Consider the following 23716-nt stretch of genomic DNA (forward strand, 5'->3'; position numbering starts at 1 on the left):
GCCGTTAGAAGGCACCATGATAGACCTAGAAGGGTTCCTCGCTCATAGTTATCCCACGATCACTGACATTATCTGACATTAGTACTATTTCTTCTGTTAACAGTGGGAAGCTGAATAGGATAGCAGACATTTTGGCTCAGGCACCAGGAAATGCAGTGGGGCTGAATGGGTGTGAGGGTTTAAATGTACACACAGAATATTTGGGGAAATGAAAAAAAGAAAAAGGCTCTCATATTTGGAAAAAAGTGTATGTGCTTAGAACGGTGGGGTCTTGGCCCTTCGAGGTGACACCTAAGATGGCATACGGTCACCAAGGTTGTAACTCATGTAAGAAACCTGAGATAAATTCCTGAGAACAGAGATCTGCTCTCACTTCTTTGCATTCCCTTAGTTCCCAGCACAGTGCTAACGGCCCCAAACATTTGCTGAACCGGGTCAGTACTCGGGTCTCGCGCCCTGACTGTCCAGCAGAGGCCGCCCTGGGCCGGGACTCTCGGGACTCGAGCGCCGGGAGAGGAAAGGCCAGGGGTGGCCTTGTCATCGCCGCGGGGCCCGGGTGGGAGGGGTTTGGCGGCGGCTGTCGCGGCGGCGGAGGCGGCCCCGGGCTCCGGCGGCTGGGATGGAGCAGAAGCGCGCCGGGCGCCGGAGGACGAGCCGCTGACAGAGCCGCGCGGCGCTCGCCTCGCTTCCCCTGCCGCCGCCCGGGCCGCCCGGCTCCCGCCGCAGCCAGCGGGCCGAGGAGAAGCTGCCCGCGCTCGGGGGCGCTCGGTCAGTTCCGGCAAACTCTCCCGCCGTCCGCGCCGGGCTCGGCACGAGTACCAAGGTACCATGGTCTGCAAGACCCTCTTCGCTCTCTGCATCTTCACGGCAGGTATTTTGGGGCGCTGTCCCTGGCGGAGGGGTCGGGCGCGGTATGGGACCCGAGGCCAGCGCTGGGTTGGGAGCTGAAGCCGGGGGATCGGGGAGTAAGTCGCCGCGCGCGGTTGGCAGGAGTGGTGCGAGCCTCTCGGGTTGCGCAAAGGTATAAGCGCACTTGGTTTTGGGGTGCTGCGCGCTTTTGGAGATTCTGTGCCGATGCGGAGAGAGGGATTGACAGGGTTCTTCCCGCCGCAGCTCGCCCCCGCAACAAACTCCGGGCTTTGTGAAACAGGTGGCTGCCCGACGCGTCTGAAGCCAGGCTTGGCGACGCTGGGGTTTCTCGGGTCTCCGAGCACACCGTGTCAGAGCTGGGCATCAGACTTCCTGACGCGGTTGCACCCAGAGAGGGATGAGAAAGAGAAGCAGGGGGGGAATAGCATCTGGGAAAGCGTGAAGTCTTGGCTGCGCACCCGGCCGGGCTGGTTTGCGTTCCCCGAGTTTTGGTGGGCTCTGTCTCCGCGTCCTTTCCTATTTACGCTTGAGGATGGTGCGGCACTAACAGCCCCGCTCCCACCCGGCTCGAGCTTCCGATCACCGCTGGGGAGTTACCACTTCTACCTTGTGGCCCCTGGGCTCCCCAGAATCCGTGCCCCTGGCTGAAACTGTTAACTTGGCAAACACTAGCATTCTCCTGGTTCCACCCCTGCCCCTCCGGCCGGCTCGGCTTCCCCACGCGCGTATTTCTCTGGACTACGGACGGCAGCGGCCTCTAAGCAGAGGACTGGGGAGAGAGGAGCCCGAGGATTGAGCTTGGCTTGGTGGGGAGATACAGAAAGGCGCTTTGAGTCAGAGGTTGGGGTACCCAGTTTTTCTAGAAAATGCAGGCCGACAAGGGACAGGCATAGGCGGAAAAAGCCGCCGAGTGCGCGGACGCCGGCGTGTTTAAAGATAAGAATGTCCCAAAGCCACGTCCATGCACAAATCATTTGACTCACGCTTGTAGAACGTGTATATATATTTTTCGTCCTGAATTGCTCGGGTTCCTGTAATCATGAACACAGCTCATCACAATCCCATAAAAAGAAACTAAGGATTTCCTGGCAGCTCAACAAAGGATAATGCAGTTTTGAGGAAAAGTTTCCCAACTTGAGGCTAGAGAGAGTCTTCTTCCTCTACTTGCTGAGCGCCTCGGAAAGCTGTCTTTTCTCTGGTGTCTGCACGGTTCGGAGCGTCCTCAGCCTTGGCCAGGCTGGGAGCGCACGGATCCCGGCAAGTGTGACAGCGAGGGTCCCGGCATTGCCAAGAAACGTTTATGAAATGACAGGGAAGGTGCCTTCCATTCTCCACGCTAGAAATCTTTTCATGAGGCTCGGGGCTCAGAAAACCGTCAGTTAGCCAGTAGAGCTGGTAGGTAGGTTTGTTGGCTAATTTTATTTAGTGGCTTGTCTTTTTAATTTCCTCCTTTTTTTTTTTTTTAAACAACTCTAGCAGTTGGCAACGCTGGGATTAGGCAGTGTATTGTGGACCAACCCCCCCGCCCCCCAGCCCCGGCCCCCGCGCAAAGAGCTCACGATTTTTTCTCCCTCCTTGGCCAGTTTTAGAGGTTAGCTTTGCTGTTTTTTCCAGCTGAAATCTTGCCCTTGTTCCTGGACAGAGTGAGGAGGCTGGTAGCTCAGGGACTAACTGAGTAGCCTCATTCTCATCCTAAAGCACCTGTATTGAGGTCAACGTCCAGAAAATCACAGCCTCCGACCTCCAGGGCTCCCCTGACCCCCCGGAAGACATAGTTATGTTGCTGGGTCCATCTCCCAAACAGAGCCTGCGGAAGCTTCATCCTTTCCTCTGAGTTTGTGCCGGGGAAGAAGTCTCTTTAGGGATCAGTGTGTTAGATCTACCTACAGTAAGTTATCAGGAAAATCATATAAAAATATGTATAAATACCTTATGAGCTTCTCTACATCCCCAAGTAGGGTGCTTTCAGAAACTAAAATACAACTTTTCTAGAAAAAGTTGGTAAAGGAGAGAGGGACTAGGGTTCTTAAGATGAAAGTGGCATGCATGTTTCAGTGGATCATTCTGGCTCCCTTGGCAAAGGTCTAGCTAGTTTCACCAGGCAGTTGCTTTTTCTTTTCTTTTGTTTCTTTTTTAATCCCTCCAACTTTAGTGGCTTCAGGAAATTTTCTGTAAAACTCTCAATGATACTTCTTGAGTCAGGAATGGGGCATAGCAGGGAACTTTTTTTTTTTAGCCTAATAAATCTGCTCATTATAAATACTTAGCATTTCTTCCAACCTGTATAATGGACAGTTGTAAATATCTGCATTGTCAACAACACAGCAAAAGTAGACCTCTACACTTAGTTGTATTTTAAAAAGAAGGAAGAGAGAGAAATCTTGGGCTGTCTTCAGTTCTTCCAGAGGTGATTGTGGTAGAAAACGAGTGTGGCTATTTTACAAACCATTCCCAAACACCTCTAAGGCCAGTACTCAGGCATACAGAAACACTACCTCTAAATTACAAGCCAGAACCTCCGAGGTTTGGCATCAGAACCAAGAGGGAAGGGAGAATGAAGGGCCACAGGAAGTCTCCATCTTTATCCCTCTCTGTTTCTCCACTGGATTCAATTCTGTCATTCCCACCACCATTGTTGCCACCCTCCAGTGCTCTATGGCACAATATGTTTAAAAATTCCCTCACTGAGACATCTGAGATTTACTGGAACTTTCCAAAGTCCTTTTCCAAACATTCAAGTAGTTCAAAGGCGAAACAAGCATAGATAAGAAAGACACAAAAACCCTTGACTCCGTGTCTTCTGATGTGGGTTCTGCCCTGTATGCCCCTGATCTCCCCACCCCACCCCGGGGAGAATGCAGCATTCTGCCCCATTACCCAAGATTGGTGATCAAGACCAGCAGGGCTAGATTCCAGTCTGCCACCCAGCTTGAGAGCCTATTTGTGTTTTGCGCCTGTAACATCGTTCTTCAGGTAACTAACATCTCAAATGTCCTTCCTGGAAGACCCCACCCTCCACATTTATGGCTGTGTTCTCACTATAGATCCCAATATATGGAAGGGCCTTATCATAAGCATATTAAAGGAGTATCATAAATCTTACCATAAACGTGTTAAAAATAAACCCAAAAAATGCACACACGTTTAAGGCAACAGCTGGGTTGCCTATGGTTGGTTGAGAGTGGAGGTGAAGGGTGGCATGCATCTCTTTAGCCTGGTTACCTCCTATTCCCCTGAAGTCTGCATCACAAAGGCACACATCCTTCACTGGGAAACCTACCTGAGAAGGTAAAAGTTTTCTATTACTATGGGATACATTTGTTGACACAGTATTGCAAAGTGGTGAGCACTCAAATTCTGCAGTTAGATTGCCTTGTACAAAGCAAAATTATTGCCACTAAATTGTATAATCTAGGAACCTAATCTAACCATTCTTGACTTTTCTTATCTACAAAATTGAGGGACTAAAACCTCATTAGGTTGTTGAAAGTGGTAAATGACTGTTCATACCCATAATGCCTGGGACATAGTAAGCACTCAGTAAGTATTAGCAGTTGTTATTGCTATTATTCTGATTTATAAAGGTGACTGTGTTCAGCACCAGTTAGGTCATCCTCTCTGAAGTGTATGTGTTTCTGCTTGGCCTGTGTAAATTGAAGATCTCAACTAATATTCCAGCACAGTGCCAGCTGTTCTGGCAAATCTTCATGTGCAAATTAAGAAAAGATTCAGCTGAGCCTACTAAATGCCTAATTTGAAAAGGTTAATAATGTGCCAGCTCAAATTTAGCACAACAGTCCAAAAAACACTCAGTAACAAACAGAAGTGTCACCGAAGACTTTATTTCTTCCACAAAGTCTTTTGCAAACTGATCTGTTTCAAGAGTCCAACTCGGCTAAACCTTAAGGTCAAATAAGGCTTCCCTGGTGGCTCAGGGGTAAAGAATTTGCCTGCCAATACAGGAGACATGGGTTTGATTCCTGGGCCTTAAACATCCCACATGTCACACCACGACTATTGACTCTGTGTTCTAAGAACCTGGGAACCGCTCTAAGGTCATGCATAGCTACTGAAGCCCACACCATAGAGTCCATGCCCCACAACAAGAGAAGCCACTACAGTGAGAAGCTCCAATGAGAATCACTACACTGCAATGAAGAGTGGACTCCGCTCACCACACCTAGAGAAAAGCCTGTGCAACAACAAAGACTCAGCATAGCCAAAAATAAATAAATGAACAAATAAAATTAAAAAAAAAAAGTCAGGTGCCCAGATCCACAAATTTTGGATAATTGAAATCAAACAACTTGGGAAAAGGCATTTCGTGGTGTATGAATGACCCAGCATGGCTCTCTCCAGAATCCAAAATCATCAGTAATGGCCAGATCTCTAATTTAACCTGATCATTTGGGCCTAATTTAGTAGTGCTTATATTTTCCTAAGAAAAATATTGGGCAAATGTTTACACTGCTTGAGCAGATTTTCTTAAACAATAATTTTGTGGGGGGCAGGGGTAGGGGGTACAGCATTCACTGGAAACAATGAAGAGGGATGTTAAACATAGTTTCAAAAGGGATTGGCTGTTTTTTAACACCCAAATGAAAGGAATCTTGCTATAGCATTTACAATAGTTTTCTCCCTTTTTGAAATATCTGTTACTGAGATTGTATATGTTAGTTTAGGAAACAATTAGAGTCATCCCTCAGTATCCACAGCCTGCCCTCACCATAAAAAATCCTCAGATGCTCAAGTTTCTTATATAAAATGTATATAGTATTTGCATATAACCTACACACGTCCTTTTGAATACTTTAAATCAACTGTGGTGTTGGAGAAGACTCTTGAGAATCCCTTGGACTGTAAGGAGATCAAATCAGTCAATCCTAAAGGAAATCAACTCTGAATATTCATTGGAAAGACTGAAGCTGAAGCGCCAATACTTTGGCCACCTGATGTGAAGAGCTGACTCATTGGAAAAGACCCTGGAGCTGGGAAGGATTGAGGGCAGGAGGAAAAGGGGTTGACAGAGAATGAGATGGTTGGATGGCATCATCAACTCAATGGACATGAGTTTGAGCAAACTCCGGGAGATGGTGAAGAACAGGGAAGTCTGGCATGCTGCAGTCCATGGGGTTGCAAAAAGTCAGACAAGACTTAGCAACTGAACAACAACAATAGCAAGGTTGCTTAAAATACCCAATGAAATGGAAATGCTATGCCAATTGTTTCAGGCATGCAGCAAGTTCAAGTTTTGTCTTTTGGAACTTTCTGGAATTTTTTTCCCAATATTTTCAGTCTGAGGTTGGTTGACTTCATAAATGCGGACCCCATGGATATGGAAATCTGACTGTATTTGCTTTGCTAGCAATATATTGAATAAAATAGTTGCCTAGAAAAAATTAATTCTTCATTTAGGATGTATCAGTGGTCATGAAAAAAGGTAGGCCAACAGTGGGTACCTGCATTATGCAATGATTGCTTTTTACTTGGAGTGTTAGTTGCTCAGTTGTGTCTGACTCTTTGTGACCCCTTGAACTGTAGCCCGCCAAGCTCCTCTGTCCATGGGATTCTCCCAGGCAAGAATATTGGAGTGCGTTGCCATTTCCTTTTCCAGGGGATCTTCCCAGCCCACAGATTGAACCTGGGTCTCCTGCATTGCAGGCAGATTCTTTACCGTCTGAGCCACCAGGGGAGCTCTAACCTATTAACCACTTTTACTTGGAAGTACAAGATTAATAGGTTATCATCCAGTTAATGTACAAGTAGGGTGAATCCCATGGACAGAGGAGCCTGACAGGCTACAGTCTTTAGGGTTGCACAGAGTTGGACATGACTGAAGGGACTTAGCACACACAAAGGGTTACTATAAAATAAGACTCATTTGTGTACGTAGCTCATGGCATTACATTTCGTAGTCACAGCTTAAATTATTTCAGTGATGGGGATTGATGTGACATCAGATTTTCTGATGTGTGGATCTTTAAATAGTCTTCATGATCCTTTACAGCAGCTTAGCTCATTTCTTTTACCTGTTCTAATATTGTTGAGATTTTTGCCATTTATAAGGTAATAGAAACCATTAAAGCAAAATAAATGATTAGATAATTGTTTCCATCTGTGTTTTTCATTGGTGCAAGATAGTATAATATTGATTGAAAATAAACTATTTTAATTTTCCTTGGGTAAGTATTGCCAGGTTTAGCAATGAAAAGTACAGGTTGTCCAGTCCAATTTGAATTTAAGTAAATATGAATTCTGAGTCTATCCCACTTAGTGCTTGGGACACACTTAAGCTAACTAATTCTTCCTTGTTTGTCTTGAATTCCGATGTAACGAGGCACCCTGTATTTTGTGTAGCGGCGCTACCTTTGGCCTTCCATATGTGGTTCATCAGAGCAATGTGTTTGACATAGAACTGGCTTTATTTTGAACTGTGCCTCACCCAGCTTTAGCTGCCCTACACCATTTCATTCATTCATCACAATCTGTTCATGGGAAGAAGACACCGAGATTTCAAAGCAGCTCTGTCTCTGCAAACAACTTACAAGGTTAGGATTCAAAGGGAGCTCTGCAGTGGAGCGTTTTGAATTGGATTGCATATCCATTCACTGTGCGCTGTGGTGGGTTTCTGAACAAGTGGTGGGATTTCTTTAGCCTCCCCGAGGCTACATTACTTTACCCCCCCTTGTGACCTTTCCTTCAACAACAGAAAAAAAAAAGTATATTGTTTAAAATGGTAGCAGTGTTCTTGCATAGGAACTGGAACTAGTAGCTTTGCAGAATCCAGCTGGCAGCTGATTAAAAAAGAAAGTTATAGAACAGCTTTGGATTTCAAAGTTCTCTTCTGTGCCAGGATTTTAACACATCTCACAAATATTACATAAGGTTTGCATAATTCCTACAGGAAAGGTCTATACGTATCACTTGAAAGCTGTGGCTCTATGAAGCCTAAAGCAGCACATTAGACAGAATTTCAAGGCAGATTGGGGAGGAAAAAAATCCTTGAAGCAACTAGGCTGTGCCGGAAATTTGTACCTTTATACCTAAGGCCAAAAAATTGTGGAAAGTTACCAGGTGTGATATTTAGAAAATATGTCTATTCAATACAAAATAAGATGGATGATAGAATACAACTTTGATAATATCTTACACTTGCAGTCCAAATTCTGACACTTGATTTTCTTTTCTATCAAGGAGGAAATAAGGACAGAGATTTTAGGGCAGGTGTTGCACATGAAAAGAATTGGGAGAGAGGGGATTTTGTTTATTTGATTTTTCATTTTTTTGGTCATGGTTGTGAACTTAAAGCTACCGTTCAGGCTTCCTGCTGATTAGAACACATTAAAATATACATTACCTTTAAAATTAGGATATTCTTGCCAGATTTGTGTAGTATAGACGCATAACCTCATTACTGAGAGGGTTCACCACTCTTGTATCCAGGATGAGTTGTTACCGGTGCTGTCTGCCCTTTACGAAACCTTTTCATTTTCCATTGGAAAAGCTTTTGTGATCCTACAGATAGACAGCAGACAGATACCATTATACTGGCACTGAACAGTTATTTCACCATTAAACCCTCTATATTGCATGATTCTTGCTTTGTAATTTGGACTGTAATTTGGAGTCTTTAGAAAGAACAATAAAAATTATTGTGAGACTAAAAAGATGCCCTCTTTATTCACCATGCAAAAAGCTGCATGTGTTTTGTTGTTTCTTGCTCAGCGGCTCAGTCATATCCGACTCTCTGCAACCCCGTGGGCTGCGGCACGCCAGGCTTCCCTGTCCTTCACTGTCTCCCTGAGTTTGCTCAAACTTCTGTCCACTGAGTCAGTGATACCATCAATCATCTCATCCTGCCCTCGATTTTTTTAGGGAAATGTTTAAGATCCCAGTCATTCTCTTGAGTTACAGTAATGTGCCACATTAGGAGAGGACTCAGTCCATCTCAGAATTACAACATGAGGGTGTCTCGAAGCCCATTTGTCCATCAGAAGGTGCTAAGGAATCTGGTGGTCTGAACACCTCTTTCTTGGTTTGGGAAAAGTAGGTTATTGGTGGATCACATACTACTGGTCATGGAAATTCTCTCTGTTGTTGGATCAGCTGGATGAGGGGTAACATCAAGCTGAATATGGCCATCACCCAACTGATGGGAACCCAGCATGTTTTATCTTAAAAATTGCAGTGTTGTCAGAGATGGCAATCCAGAAGAGAAATCTCTAGAACTGAACTTTCTGAAGAACTGCACAGACAGTTCTGAGTAGGAGAAAGAATTACAAATTTTTGAGGATAAATAATCATTTAAAGTTGGTTGTTGTTTAGATAGTAAGTCATGTCTGACTCTTTTGTGAACCCATAAACTGTAGCCCACCAGGCTCCTCTGTCCATCAGATTTCCCAGGCAAAAATATGGAATGGGTTGCCATTTCCTTCTCCAGGGGATCTGCCCAACCCAGGGATCGTACCCACATCTCCTGCATTGGCAGGTGGATTCTTTACCACTGAGCCGCCAGGGAAGCAATATGGTTTATCTCCCAGGAGATGCAGAGGAAGTGTGATGTCAGATGACTGTATATATGGAAAGTGGATAAGAAATGGACAGAGGGCAGAGGCCATGGCTGTTTTAGAATTTCTGTGGAGAACACGTGGAAGAGGCTGGGCGTGGTCTGCTGCACGACATGGTGAGACTGTCAGATGGCCGAGAATGTCAGATGGCGAAGTGAGGCTGAGAAGTGAGCACTGAAATTATTGGGGCTGCTGAAGTCCAAAGCATCTCCTTGATGCTGCTGCTGGGAATGGAAAATTAATCCAGTTTCACTTTTAGGCAAGGGGGATAAACAATTTTCCCTCAAAATTTATATGCATATCAAGTGCCTTTTAGTCCACCTTTCTAGTTTTGTGAAAGGTTGCAAATTGAGCCTTTCAGAGGAATCATTGTGATAGTCCTTAAATGCCCTGAGATTTCAAGAGAAATTCAGCTGCATGGTTTTGTTCCATGAAGGAGGACTGAGTGGAGCTGAGTGTCTGGGGCTTGCCCACTTCCAGGCAGTCCTCCTGGACTGCATGTCCCAAAGAGTCCTATTTTTGAGCAGATTTTTCTTTCAATGCTTATATGAAGAGAAACACAGCCCTGGTATTTACCTGGTAAGGATAGGATTTGTGTTACTTCCTCTGAGAGGCAGCATGATATGGTGAAAGGAGCTTTGGAGGAAGACAAGCTGGTGGGATGCCAGCTCCAGGGTCTTGATTTCCTCCTGGTAGAGTCATGATAATATGTTTATTATCATAAACATTGAGCGCCATGTAGGTAAACATCCAGCGAAGGTTTATTAAACAGGTACATCAACAGATAGAAGATTTCTTTTATTTCATTTGTTTATCTGCCTCTCACTCCTAGAATGTAAGGTGCATGGGAATTTTAGCTGTTTTGTCTCTGCTATCCTCCCAAGCTTGGAGAACAGAGCAAGACATGGAATGAGTGCCTAGCAAATATTTGTTAAATTAATTTTTAATAGAGAACCTACACGTCTGTCTAAGGCTTTGGAGATACAGCAATGAACAGAAGAGATGGAAGACTACCCTCAGAGAACTTACATTCTTTGAAGATGATGAATTTTGACTTGGTCAATAGTTGACTGTTTCACAGTCATCTCAAATCCATCACGTCAAAATCTTGAAATCTGAATGCAGCCATAAGGGTTAATTTTGAATCCATACTGGACCTGCTTCTGTGACTTTAATTCTTACTTCGCCATTTTTGTTGTTATAGGCATACATAGTGGCCTGCCTCAGGAGTGCTACCCACCCACCTCTGCTTGACCCTTGGGCTAGGGTGCCATTGTTTGGCTCATAGGGAGATAGCCTGATCCTGTCCACCTGTTAAGGGCTGTAAGGAAGTGAAACTAACATATGCCCCTGCTGAGGCTTGTCATTCTAGAAGATATTTGCATGAATTAAATGGTCTTCTTACTTTGTTTCCTCACCTCCCCTCATCTCTGATCCATAAAAGAACCTGGCATCCAGGCCCCAACAAGATGGTTACTTTGAGGCCCTGATCTGCCATCTTCTCCGCCAACCAGCTTTCCAAATAAAGTTGTCTTCCTTGCCTCAACACCCCATCTCAGATTTATTGGCCTATCCTGCAGTGAGCTGAGCAAGCCTGGACTCCGTTACGTGTACTCTTGGACTTTTCTCCTTACACAGGCCCCAGTGGAGGCCTTCCTCACCCCAGTTAGTGGCAACCCCACCTTTTGAATTGCTCGTGTTGAAAATCTTGAGTCATCTTTTTTTTTCCTTTTAAACTTTTTATTTTGTATTGGAGTATAGCCGATTAACAATGTTGTGATGGTTTCAGGTGAACAGCTAAGGGACTCAGCCATACATATACCTATATCCATTCTCCCCCAAACTCCCCTCCCATCCAGGCTGCCACATAAAATTGAGCAGAGGTCCATGTCCTATGTAGTAGGTCCTTGTTAGTTATCCATTTTAAATCTGGCAGTGTGTACATGTCCATCCCAAACTATCCCTTCCCCCATCCATCTCCCTCAGCAACCATAAGTTCATCTTCTAAGTCTGTGAGTTTCTTTCTATTTTGTAAGTAAGTTGATTTATATCATTTCTTTTTAGATTCCACCTATAAGGGATGTCACAAGTATTTCTCCTTCTCTTTCTGATTTACTTCATTCAGTATGACAATCTCTACGTCCATCTATGTTGCTGCAAATATCATTATTTTATCATTTTTAACAGCTGTTATACTCCATTGTATATATGTACTACATCTTCTTATAATGAATCATCTTTGAGTCTCTTTTTCTCTCAACACCCCTCATCCAGTGCTTCAAAGGCTTCTGTTCACCCTACCTTTAATGTTCATACAGAAGTCCGACTCTCTCTGACACCTTCATTAGTGTCTGTGGTGTGATTCCCCCATACTCTTTCTCTTGGAATTCTGCAGGGGCCTCCTCTCAGGCCTTGCAACTTTAACCCTTTACCCCACAAGGTCTGGTTTCTGCAGAGCAGTGGTCAATCCAGAGGAAATGTATCAAATGATACCATTGCTCTGTTCACAGCTCTGCCACAGCTTCCTGTTGCAACAGAGTAAAATTCCAGCCCACGTCCTTAGAGCTGCCATCCAGATCTTCCTGAGCTGCTCCCTGTTCATCCTTGGACTCAGATTTCTACCTCTCCTCTGGTCCCCTGGCACCTGTCACACTGGTTTCCTTATCACATACCATGGCTGGTTCCTGTCTCTGGAATATCCAAGTGGATATTCTCCAGATATCCACATGGTTAATTTCTTCACCTCCCTAAAACCTTTGCTCAAATGTCACCTTCTCAGTGAGACTTGATCCTGATCAACAATTTTTTAATTGGAGAATAATTGCTTTACAATGTTGTGATAGTTTCTGCTGTCTAGTGAAATGAATCAGCTATATGTATACACATATTCCCTCCCTCTTGGACATCCCTCCATCCCAAATTCTCTAGGTCATCACAGAACAACGAGCTGAGTAGTCTGTTCCACCTGCGGACATCATATTCCCCACACCTCTGCCTTTTCCTTAACGTCTCTCTCCTTTCATCCCTAGTCCCTTACCCCCCTGGGATTTTTGTCTTTTACTGTGATATCCCCGGTGCTGTGGGTATCCCCAGTGCTGTGGTATCCCCAGTGCTGTGTGGCACTAAGGGGATACTCAGAATATATTTGTAGAACTGAATGATTCAAATATATTTTTGAGGGTGGGCAAAATGAAGACTTAAATTTTACCTTCTATCCCCTCAAAAGGAAACATGGGCAGACTGAATTACTATCAAGTGCTCGTGTCTATTGTTTCCAAATAGCTTAAAAAAAATGAGTCAATCTATTCATTTTCATTGAGGGTTACAGAAGCTGAACTTGAAAATCAGCTTTTTTAAAGCTATGCATATACAAAACACTTTTTTTTTTAAAGGCAAGACTGTTTTTTTTTTTTTGCCATGGATATCATTTGAAGATAGTTGAAACTTCTTAGTCTCTGGCCAATTAAGGAAATGTCACCTTTGAGCTAAGCTAGAGAAGATAAAGATACTTTCACTATTTGAACATCTTTGAAAATTTTCTGAATAGCTAAAAAGAGCCTGATGATGAAAATGATTTGAGCCTAAGGGAAGCATTACTGGCAATTTCCCAGTGGTGTCCAAGAAACTTAAGTCAATTCAAATGCTGAATGCTGAGGGTGTAATTAGTCACAAATAAGCTGAAGTGTAACAGAATGGGAGTTTTCTTTACCGACTCTGCATTCTCGCTTCATCCGTGATTCTGAACTATGAATTGTGTTTGAAGCATAAGCAATAGGTATAAGTGATGTGAAACCCTGACTAAAATCAGAGTGGCATCTCACGAGCACATGGTCTTCACCCTGCAGGACTGACACCCCTTGACGTGGCTAGCGCCACCCCGGCTGGCACATCCCCCAGCTGCATCCACCGGCAAAGACCCATAGTACTTTCTGGCTGAAATAAAAACACCTACTCATTTCGCAGCTGCCAAAAAGAGCATGATCTTGGAAAAGAACAAGATACTGATCTTGAAGCCTAAGGGATAATAGTAAAATTTAAGATTATATCCTGGATAACTAGTGGGATCTTGGTGTATAGCACAGGGAACTCTGCTCAGTGTTCTTGGTGGGGTGAGATGGGGGGGGAGGGGGTGAAAAGGAGGTCCTATATATATATATATATACACACATATATATAATATATACAGTTATATAATTAGTTATATAACTGATTTAATTCATCGTGCTGCAGAAATCAACACAATGTTGTAAAACAACTATACTCTAATAAAAAATGGAGGTTGTTTAGTCATTCAATCATGTCCGACTCTTGCAACACCATGGACTGTAGCCTGCTGGGCTCCTCTGTCCATGGGATTCTCCAGGCAAGAATACTGGAATGGGTTGACATTTCCTTCTCCAGGGGATCTTCCTGACCCAGGAATTGAACCCCAGGTCTCCTGCATTGCAGGCAGATTCTTTACTGACTGAGCTATGAGGGAAGCCCATACTCCAATAAAAAATAATATAAAGTAAAAAACTTCAGGGTAAAAAATAATAATAAACATAAAAATATCTGTTTTAAAAGAAAAAAGATTGTATCAAGTTGAAGGGTGCCTTATAAACAAACCAAAGAAGGGAAAAGATGATCCTTTATATGAAAAACATACTCCTTGCTTGTTCAGTGAGGTCTCTGGTTCATTTCTTAGGTGGGAAGATGCTCCACCATCTTGAGAGCAGCATGGACTGTGAACAGAGGAAGGACAAGGAGGGGAGCCCAGGCTTTGTGCTGCAGAACCCACTGGGTACTGTGTCTAGGGTTGTGGGTATGACCCGGGAGGACAGGGGACCATGTTGCCCCACCTTTCCTCCATGGGAGGTACCATATTCCCTGACTGAAATAAAAAATAAGGCCTAAGTTTTCACTGGAAGAAAAAGGAACAGGCATATGACACCCAGAAATCTCAAAGCCAAAGGTGGCTGCTGAAACACTGAAAATTACTGCATCACTGAGAATAGGGTTTCAGATTGGAATATTATCAGAACTAGGGGAGATGTAGTTGTTGAAATTCAGGAATTTACAGTCAAGTTTTTCTTTTAAAAAATGCAATATCGGTAAGTTACAGTTGTCGCTTGTTCTATAACAGTTTTTCAAAACTGCACTCAAGCACTGATTTTTTATTTTTTATTATGGAAACTGTAAACATACACAGAAATTGACAAGAATGTATTTAACCTCTGTCCAGACCTGATTCGGCCTTATTTGTTTGTTTTGGTTAAGAGCTTTAAAAAATATGAATCAATTCAGAGCGATGAAGAAATGTCACTATGAAGTATCAGTCAGATCACAATAAAGAGTTCCATGTTTATTCAACTGGGCGATATTCAGCAGCTGTTTAGAACAGTGAAGTGACTCATTTATGTCCTGACAGGTAGAAATGGTGGCAATATATTGAATTACTATTAGCAACTTTATATTTTACAATATATTGAAAGAGCAGGCTAAGGAATAAAATGAATTTTGTGATAAAATATTTAAAATGTCATGCGTATGCCTGTGGAGGAAAGAGTTTAGAAGGATACAGTGGTTATTTCTGGCAAATGAATTTTGGGTCAGTTGCACTTTTTATTTTTTATACACTCTTTTGTTTTGCCTGAAATTTATTTTAATGGGTTGTTTTGTCTTCACAATTTGAAAAGTAAAGATATTATCAATATTTTATTCTCTTCTTATCAGTACTTAATGTGACTACAATAACTACTAGATGGTTACTTCTATCCTCAAAATGTTGATTCAAATATCACTCCAGTGAAGTCCTCAAAAATAACATCTTAGAAAAGCAATAACTTCAAAAAGGTTTGCAAGATATCACTGACTTAATGGGCAGGGGAGGTTCTGGGAAGGAACTGACTTAAAGTAATGCTGTATTTTCTAACGCCAGAGTACTGCATAAATCATTGATCAGGACAACCATCTTGGAAAGTATTTTAAAAGGCTCTGAGCTAACTGTTTGTGTTTAAGCTGCTTTCTTAGTTTTTAATATCTTCAGCATTGGTCGCTTATGGAAGCAATTTTAAATTAAAACATCACTCTAAATTTTTCTAAAATGAAATTTGTCAACTTTGATGTCAAATAAGAAAAAACAGCCCTCAGAACAATATGTGATCTATTGTTCTTTTGGCAACATTAAACTTATTATATCATCTTTTCAATAAAATAATAAAATGTGGTTTAGGTAAATGCTGAGGGAACCATTATTAATACTCCATGGAGTTACCGGAGACCAATGCAAGTGTTAATTGGGAAAGGGGACTGGGAGGAGACTGGGCTTTTGTGTGATCTGAGCCAACCCCATGTGAATTTCCCCTCTTCCCAACAGGTCTAGATTTTTCACGTTTAACTATGTTCATTTCATCCACAACTTCATCTAATCCTCTCAATCACCCCAAGAGACAGGAAGTCTGTTCTCATTTTGCAATTCAGTTTCCTGAGTCTTAAAAGTTGAGTAATGAGATGCACATCCCTCAGTCTGTAAGTGACAGAATTAGACTTTGAACCCACCACTGCTGTCTTTTACCCTTCTTGGCCTCTCCTGCCTTGAACTTGATAAATCCTCTTGTGTAAATTTAGTCTCTAGAATCTCTCCCAACTCTGATCCTCTTCACCATCCCCACAGCAACAGCCTTGGCTAAAAATCTATCATCTCACCCTAGACTATTACAGTAACTCCTCAGTAATCACCGGTCACCCTTTCTCTTCTCACAATCTCTTGCCTCTCTCATGAAACTCTTTCAGCCCAGGCCCAACTGGCTACTCCCCTCTGAAAAAGGAGAAGCAGGCCCAGATGTGCCTCAGTCATCCAGGTGCCAGACTATCATTCCTACATCCCATTTCCAATACGAGGAATGAAGCCTCCTGGAGAAATGGCTAATTCCAGGTCTGGGTTCAGTTCAGTCACTCAGTCATGTCTGACTCTTTGCAATACCAGGGACTGCAGCACAGCAAGTCTCCCTCTCCATCACCAACTCCCGGAGCTTGCTCAAACTCATGTCCATCGAGTAGGTGATGCCATCCAACCATGTCATCCTTTGTCATCCCCTTCTCCTCCTGACTTCAATCTTTCCCAGCATCAGGGTCCTTTCCAGTGAGTCAGTTCTCATCAGGTGGCCAAAGTATTAGAGTTTCAGCTTCAGCATCAGTCCTTCCAATGAATATTCAAGACTGATTTCCTTTAGGATGGACTGGTTGGATCTCCTTGCAATCCAAGGGACTCCCAAGAGTCTTCTCCAACACCACAGTTCAAAAGCATCAATTCTTTGGCACTCAGCTTTCTTTATGGTCCTTCTCTCACATCCATACATGACTACTGGAAAAAACATAGCTTTGACTAGACAGATCTTGACGAGATACGGGTTAGGAAATATATAAGATGAGCCTGGATGATCTTGTTATACCACATAGCAAGGACGCTCTCAAAGACTACCAGCCTCCTGTCCAAAGGACTCAGAACCATGTAATGAGGCTCTACTGGCCAGAGATAGAACAGTCTGAGCATCAGTAAGGATAATTGATCACCTTCTTTAAGCTTATGAGTTCATTGTTGTTATGGTTTAGTTGCTAAATTGCGTCCAACTCTTTGTGACCCCGTGGACTGTAGCCATCTGGGCTCCTCTGTTCATGGAATTCTCCAGGCAAGAATACCGGAGTAGGTTGCCATTTCCTTCTCCAGGGGATCTCCTGCATTAACAGGCAGATTCTTTACCCACCAGAGAAGTTCTATGAGTTCATAATCGGAAAAGGCAATGGCACCCCACTCCAGTACTCTTGCCTTGAAAATCCCATGGATGGAGAAGCCTGGTAGGCTGCAGTCCAGGGGGTCTCGAAGAGTCAGACAAAGCTGAGCAACTTCACTTTCACTTTTCAATTTCATGCATTGGAGAAGGCAATGGCAACCCACTCCAGTGTTCTTGCCTGGAGAATCCCAGGGACGGGGGAGCCTGGTGGCTGCCGTCTCTGGGGTCGCACAGAGTCGGACACGACTAAAGTAACTTAGCAGCAATGGTACCTAAAACGAAACAATGACTGCGGAAGACTTCACTGGTCTCCATTGGAAGATGCTTATGATTATACAGTGGAAGTGAGAAATAGATTTAAGGGCCTAGATCTGATAGATAGAGTGCCTGATGAATGAGGTTCATGACATTGTACAAGAGACAGGGATCAAGACCATCCCCATGGAAAAGAAATGCAAAAAAGCAAAATGGCTGTCTGGGGAGGACTTACAAATAGCTGTGAAAAGAGAGGTGAAAAGCAAAAGAGAAAAGGAAAGATGTAAGCATCTGAATGCAGAGTTCCAAAGAATAGCAAGAAGAGATAAGAAAGCCTTCTTCAGTGATCAAGGCAAAGAAATAGAGGAAAAGAACAGAATGGGAAAGACCAGAGATCTCTTCAAGAAAATTAGAGATACCAAGGGAACATTTCATGCAAAGATGGGCTCAATAAAGGACAGAAATGGTCTGGACCTAACAGAAGCAGAAGATATTAAGAAGAGGTGGCAAGAATACACAGAAGAACTGTACAAAAAAGATCTTAACGACCCAGATAATCATGATGATGTGATCACTAATCTAGAGCCAGACATCTTGGAAAGTGAAGTCAAGTGGGCCTTAGAAAGCATCACTACGAACAAAGCTAGTGGAGGTGATGGAATTCCAGTTGAGCTGTTTCAAATCCTGAAAGATGATGCTGTGAAAGTGCTGCACTCAATATGCCAGCCAATTTGGAAAACTCAGCAGTGGCCACAGGACTGGAAAAGATAAGTTTTCATTCCAATTCCAAAGAAAGGCAATACAAAAGAATGCTCAAACTACCGCACAATTGCACTCATCTCACATGCTAGTAAAGTCATGCTCAAAATTCTCCAAGCCAGGCTTCAGCAGTACGTGAACCATGAACTTCCTGATGTTCAAGCTGGTTTTAGAAAAGGCAGAGGAACCAGAGATCAAATTGCCAACATCCGCTGGGATCACTGAAAAAACAAGAGAGTTCCAGAAAAACATCTATTTCTGCTTTATTGACTATGCCAAAGCCTTTGACTGTGTAGATCACAATAAACTGTGGAAAATTCTGAAAGAGATGGGAATATCAGACCACCTAACTTGCCTCTTGAGAAATTTGTATGCAGGTCAGGAAGCAACAGTTAGAACTGGACATGGAACAACAGACTGTTCCAAATAGGAAAAGGAGTACGTCAAGGCTGTATATTGTCACCCTGCTTATTTAACTTCTATGCAGAGTACATCATGAGAAACGCTGGACTGGAAGAAACACAAGCTGGAATCAAGATTGCCGGGAGAAATATCAATAACCTCAGATATGCAGATGACACCACCATTATGGCAGAAAGTGAAGAGGAACTAAGAAGCCTCTTGATGAAAGTGAAAGAGGAGAGTGAAAAAGTTGGCTTAAAGCTCAACATTCAGAAAACGAAGATCATGGCATCCGGTCCCATCACTCCATGGGAAATAGATGAAGAAACAGTGGAAACAGTATCAAACTTTATTTTTTGGGGCTCCAAAATCACTGCAGTTGGTGACTGCAGCCATGAAATTAAAAGACGCTTACTCCTTGGAAGAAAAGTTATGACCAACCTAGATAGTATATTCAAAAGCAGAGACATTACTTTGCCGACTAAGGTCCATCTAGTCAAGGCTATGGTTTTTCCATTGGTCATGTATGGATGTGAGAGTTGGACTGTGAAGAAGGCTGAGCGCCAAAGAATTGATGCTTTTGAACTGTGGTGTTGGAGAAGACTCTTGAGAGTCGCTTGGACTGCAAGGAGATCCAACCAGTCCATTCCGAAGGAGATCAACCCTGGGATTTCTTTGGAAGGAATGATGCTAAAGCTGAAGCTCCAGTACTTTGGCCACCTCATGAGAAGAGTTGACTCATTGGAAAATACTCTGATACTGGGAGGGGTTGGGGGCAGGAGGAGAAGGGGACGACAGAGGATGAGATGGCTGGATGGCATCACTGACTCGATAGATGTGAGTCTGAGTGAACTCCGGGAGTTGGTGATGGACAGGGAGGCCTGGCGTGCTGCGATTCATGGGGTCGCAAAGAGTCAAACATGACTGAGTGACTGAACTGAACTGTAATAAACAAACACATCGTTTTGAAAAATAATAGATTAAATAATTTTCTTGATTGATTGATCACTCGAGCTTACTCATTTCAATTAGGTGTTCACTGGGTGACCAAACATTAGATGATACAATAACTGTCTTCTTACAAGTATTCCAGCTAATAACTTGAGACAGCATGATAGAAATAGAAGATCACCATATTGCCACACCCTAGTGTATAGATAAGAACAGAGCTTGAGGAAGTGCCCCGAGGACAGCTACCTGTGATAGTGGAGAAAATCTGAGCCACCACCCATATAAGGAGTTGTATAGTTCAAGTCATTGTGAATGTGCTGAACACCAAAAGGCCCCAGAGGAAGCACAGAAAGGAGAGGGGATCCAGTTAGCCTACTTCATGTCATTACATGTCAGCACAGGAACTCTGGAAGGAATTAGAACCGACTTCCAGCCAGGCTTGCTATCTTTGTGCAACCACGCTGCACATCTTTATGAAGTAAGTTTTCATTCTGGCTGAGTGAATGCAGTGAAGTTTGTCTTTAAATAGTCCACAAGGTAGAGGAATTTAAGCGGAAGTGTGCTCTCCTGGATAGAAAGGAAAACCTTTTCCTGGCTCTCCGTTACCCGGTGGAGGTTGCTAGTTAAGTGAATGTCTGTCCCCAAACCTTATTCCCCCTCAGTTCAGTTCAGACACTCAGTCATGTCTGACTCTTTGAGACCCAACGGACTGCAGCATGCCAGGCTTCCCTGTCCATCATCAACCCGCAGAGCTTACTCAGGCTCATGTCCGTCAAGTAGGTGATGCCATCCAACCATCTCATCATCTGTTGTCCCTTCTCCTCCCATCTTCAATCTTTCCCAGCATCAGGGTCTTTTCAAATGAGTCAGTTCTTCACATCAGGTGGCCATAGTATTGGAGTTTTAGCTTCAGCATTAGTCCTTCCAATGAATATTCAGGACTGGTTTCCCTTAGGATGGACTGCTTGGATCTCCTTGCTGTCCAAGGGACTCTCAAGAGTCTTCTCCAACAACACAGTTCAAAAGCATCAATTCTTTGGCACTCAGCTTTCTTTATGGTCCAACTCTCATATCCATACATGACTACTGGAAAAACCATAGCTTTGACTAGACAGACCTTTGTTAACAAAGTCTCTGCTTTTTAATATGTTGTTGATGTTGGTCATAGCTTTTCTTCCAAGGAGCAAGTGTATTTTAATTTCATGGCTGCAGTCACCATCTGCAGTGATTTTGGAGCCCCCCAAAAATAAAGTCTGCCACTGTTTCCCCATCTATTTGCCATGAAATGATGGGACCAGATGCCATGATCTTAGTTTTCTGAATGTTGAACTTTAAGACAACATTTTCACTCTCCCCTTTCACTTTCAACAAGAGACTCGTTAGTTCTTCTCCACTTTCTGCATAACGGTGGTGTCATCTGCATATCTGAGGTTATTGATATTTCTCCCAGAAATCTTGATTCCAGCCTGTGCTTCATCTATCCCAGGTGGCTCCATGTGGGGCCACCCAAGACGGGCGGGTCATGGTGGAGAGTTCTGACAGAATGTGGTCCACTGGAGAAGGCAATGGCAAACCACTTCAGTATTCTTGCCTTGAGAACCCCATGAACAGTATGACAAGGCAAAAACATAGGACACTGAAAGATGAACTTCCCAGGTCAGTACGTGCCCAATATGCTACTGGAGATTGGTGAAGAAATAACTCCAGAAAGAATGAAGAGACAGAGCCAAAGCAAAAACAGCACCCAGCTGTGGACGTGACTGGTGATAGAAGCAAGTTCCGATGCTGTAAAGAGCAATATTGCATAGGAACCTGGAATGTTAGCTCCACGAATCAAGGCATTAGAAGTGGTCAAACTGGAGATGGCAAGAGTGAATGTCGACATTTTAGGAATCAGTGAACTAAAATGTACTGGAATGGGTGAATTTAATTCAGATGACCATTATATATACTACTGTGGGCAAGAATCTCTTAGAAGAAATGGAGTAGCCATCATAGTCAACAAAAGAGTCTGAAATGCAGTACTTGGATGCAATCTCAAAAACGACAGAATGATCTCTGTTCGTTTCCAAGGCAAACCATTCAATATCACAGTAATCTAAGTCTATGCCCCAAGCAGTAATGCTGAAGAAGCTGAAGGTGAATGGTTATATGAAGACCTACAAGACCTTTTAGAACTAACACCCCAAAAAGATGTCCTTTTCATTATAAGGGACTGGAATGCAAAAGTAGGAAGTCAAGAAACACCTGAAGTAACAGGCAAATTTGGCCTTGGAATACAGAAAGAAACAGGGCAAAGGCTAATAGAGTTTTGCCAAGAGAATGCACTGGTCATAACAAACACCCTCTTCCAACAACACAAGAGAAGACTCTACACATGGACATCACTGGACATCCAACACCAAAATCAGATTGATTATATTCTTTGCAGCCAAAGATGGGGAGACACTCTATACAGTCAGCAAAAACAAGACTGGGAGCTGACTATGGCTCAGATCATGAACTCCTTATTGCCAAATTCAGACTTAAATTGAAGAAAGTAGGGAAAACTGCTAGACCATTCAGGCATGACCTAAATCAAATCCCTTACAATTATACAGTGGAAGTGAGAAGTAGATTTAACGGACTAGATCTGATAGACAGAGTGCCTGATGAACTATAGACAGAGGTTCGTGACATTGTACAAGAGACAGGTATTAAGATCATCCCCAAGAAAAAGAAATACAAAACAGCAAAATGGCTGTCTGAGGAGGCCTTACAAATAGCCATGAAAAGAAGAGAAAGTGAAAGTGAAGTCACTCAGTCATGTCCGACTCTTCGCAACCCTGTGGGCTGTAGCCCACCAGGCTCCTCTGTCCATGGAATTCTCCAGGCAAGAATACTGGAGTGGGTTGCCATTTCCTTCTCCAGGGGAATCTTCCCAACCCAGGGATCGAACCCAGGTCTCCCACATTGCAGGCAGATGCTTTAACCTCTGAGCTACCAGGGAAGCCTGAAAAGAAGTGAAAAGCAAAGGAGAAAAGGAAAGATACACCCATTTGAATGCAGAGTTCCAAAGAATAGCAAGGAGAGATAAGAAAGCCTTCCTCGGTGATCAGTGCAAAGAAATAGGGGAAAACAACAGAATGGGAAAGACTAGAGATCTCTTCAAAAAAAAATTAGAGATACCAAGGTAACATTTCATGCAAAGATGGGCACGATAAAGGACAGAAATGGTATGAACCTAACAGAAGTAGAAGATATTTTAAAAAGGTGGCAAGAATACACAGAAGAACTGTACAAAGAAGATCTTCATGACCCAGATAACCACAATGGTGTGATCACTCACCTAGAGCCAGACATCCTGGAATGTGAAGTCAAGTAGGAAGCATCACTACAAATAAAGCTAGTGAAGGTGATGGAATTCCAGTTATTTCAAATCCTAAAAGATGATGCTGTGAAAATGCTGCACTCAATATGCCAGCAAATTTGGAAAACTCAGCACTGGCCACAGGATTGGAAAAGGTCAGTTTTCATTCCAGTCCCAAAGAAAGGCAATGCCAAAGAGTGTTCGAACTACCACACAGTTTCCCTCATCTCACATGCTAGCAAAGTAATGCTCAAAATTCTCCAAGTCAGGTTTCAGCAATATGTGAACTGTGAACTTCCAGATGTTCAAGTTGGTTTTAGAAAAGGCAGAGGAACCAGAGATCAAATTGCCAACACCTCCTGGATCATGGAAAAAGCAAGAGAGTTCCAGGAAAACATCTATTTATTCTTTATTGACTATGGCAAAGCCTTTGACTGTGTGGATCAAAATAAACTGTGGAAAATTCTGAAAGAGATGGGAATACCAGACCACTTGACCTGACTCTTCTGAAATCTGTTTGCAGGTCAGGAAGCAACAGTTAGAACTGGACATGGAACAACAGACTGGTTCCGAATAGGAAAAGGAGTACGTCAAGGCTGTGTATTGTCATTCCCCCTAATCTACTGCAAATGCCTTGCTTCCTTGAACTTTGCCAGCCTACCACATGTGCATGCATGCTTCATCACTCAGTCATGTCCAACTGTTTGTGACCTCCTAGACTGTATTCCACCAGGCTCTTTTACCCATGGGATTTGCCAGGTGGGAATACTGGAGTGGGTTGCCATTTCCTT

The 23716-nt window shown here is 43.3% G+C and overlaps 1 protein-coding gene across 1 annotated transcript in view; it reads left to right on the forward strand.

Annotated features, from left to right (window-relative positions):
• The first annotated feature begins 296 nt into the window (after window positions 1-296).
• Window positions 297-23716, forward strand: part of PARM1 (prostate androgen-regulated mucin-like protein 1) — a 135863-nt gene continuing 112443 nt past the window's right edge. Inside the window, exons 1-2 of the mRNA XM_052641782.1 lie at window positions 297-327; window positions 440-871. Of these exons, the coding sequence (XP_052497742.1) occupies window positions 297-327; window positions 440-871 (463 nt within the window). The remainder of the gene's footprint in view (window positions 328-439; window positions 872-23716) is intronic.

The sequence above is a fragment of the Budorcas taxicolor genome, chromosome 6, assembly GCF_023091745.1.
Source record: "Budorcas taxicolor isolate Tak-1 chromosome 6, Takin1.1, whole genome shotgun sequence".
NCBI lineage: Eukaryota > Metazoa > Chordata > Mammalia > Artiodactyla > Bovidae > Budorcas > Budorcas taxicolor.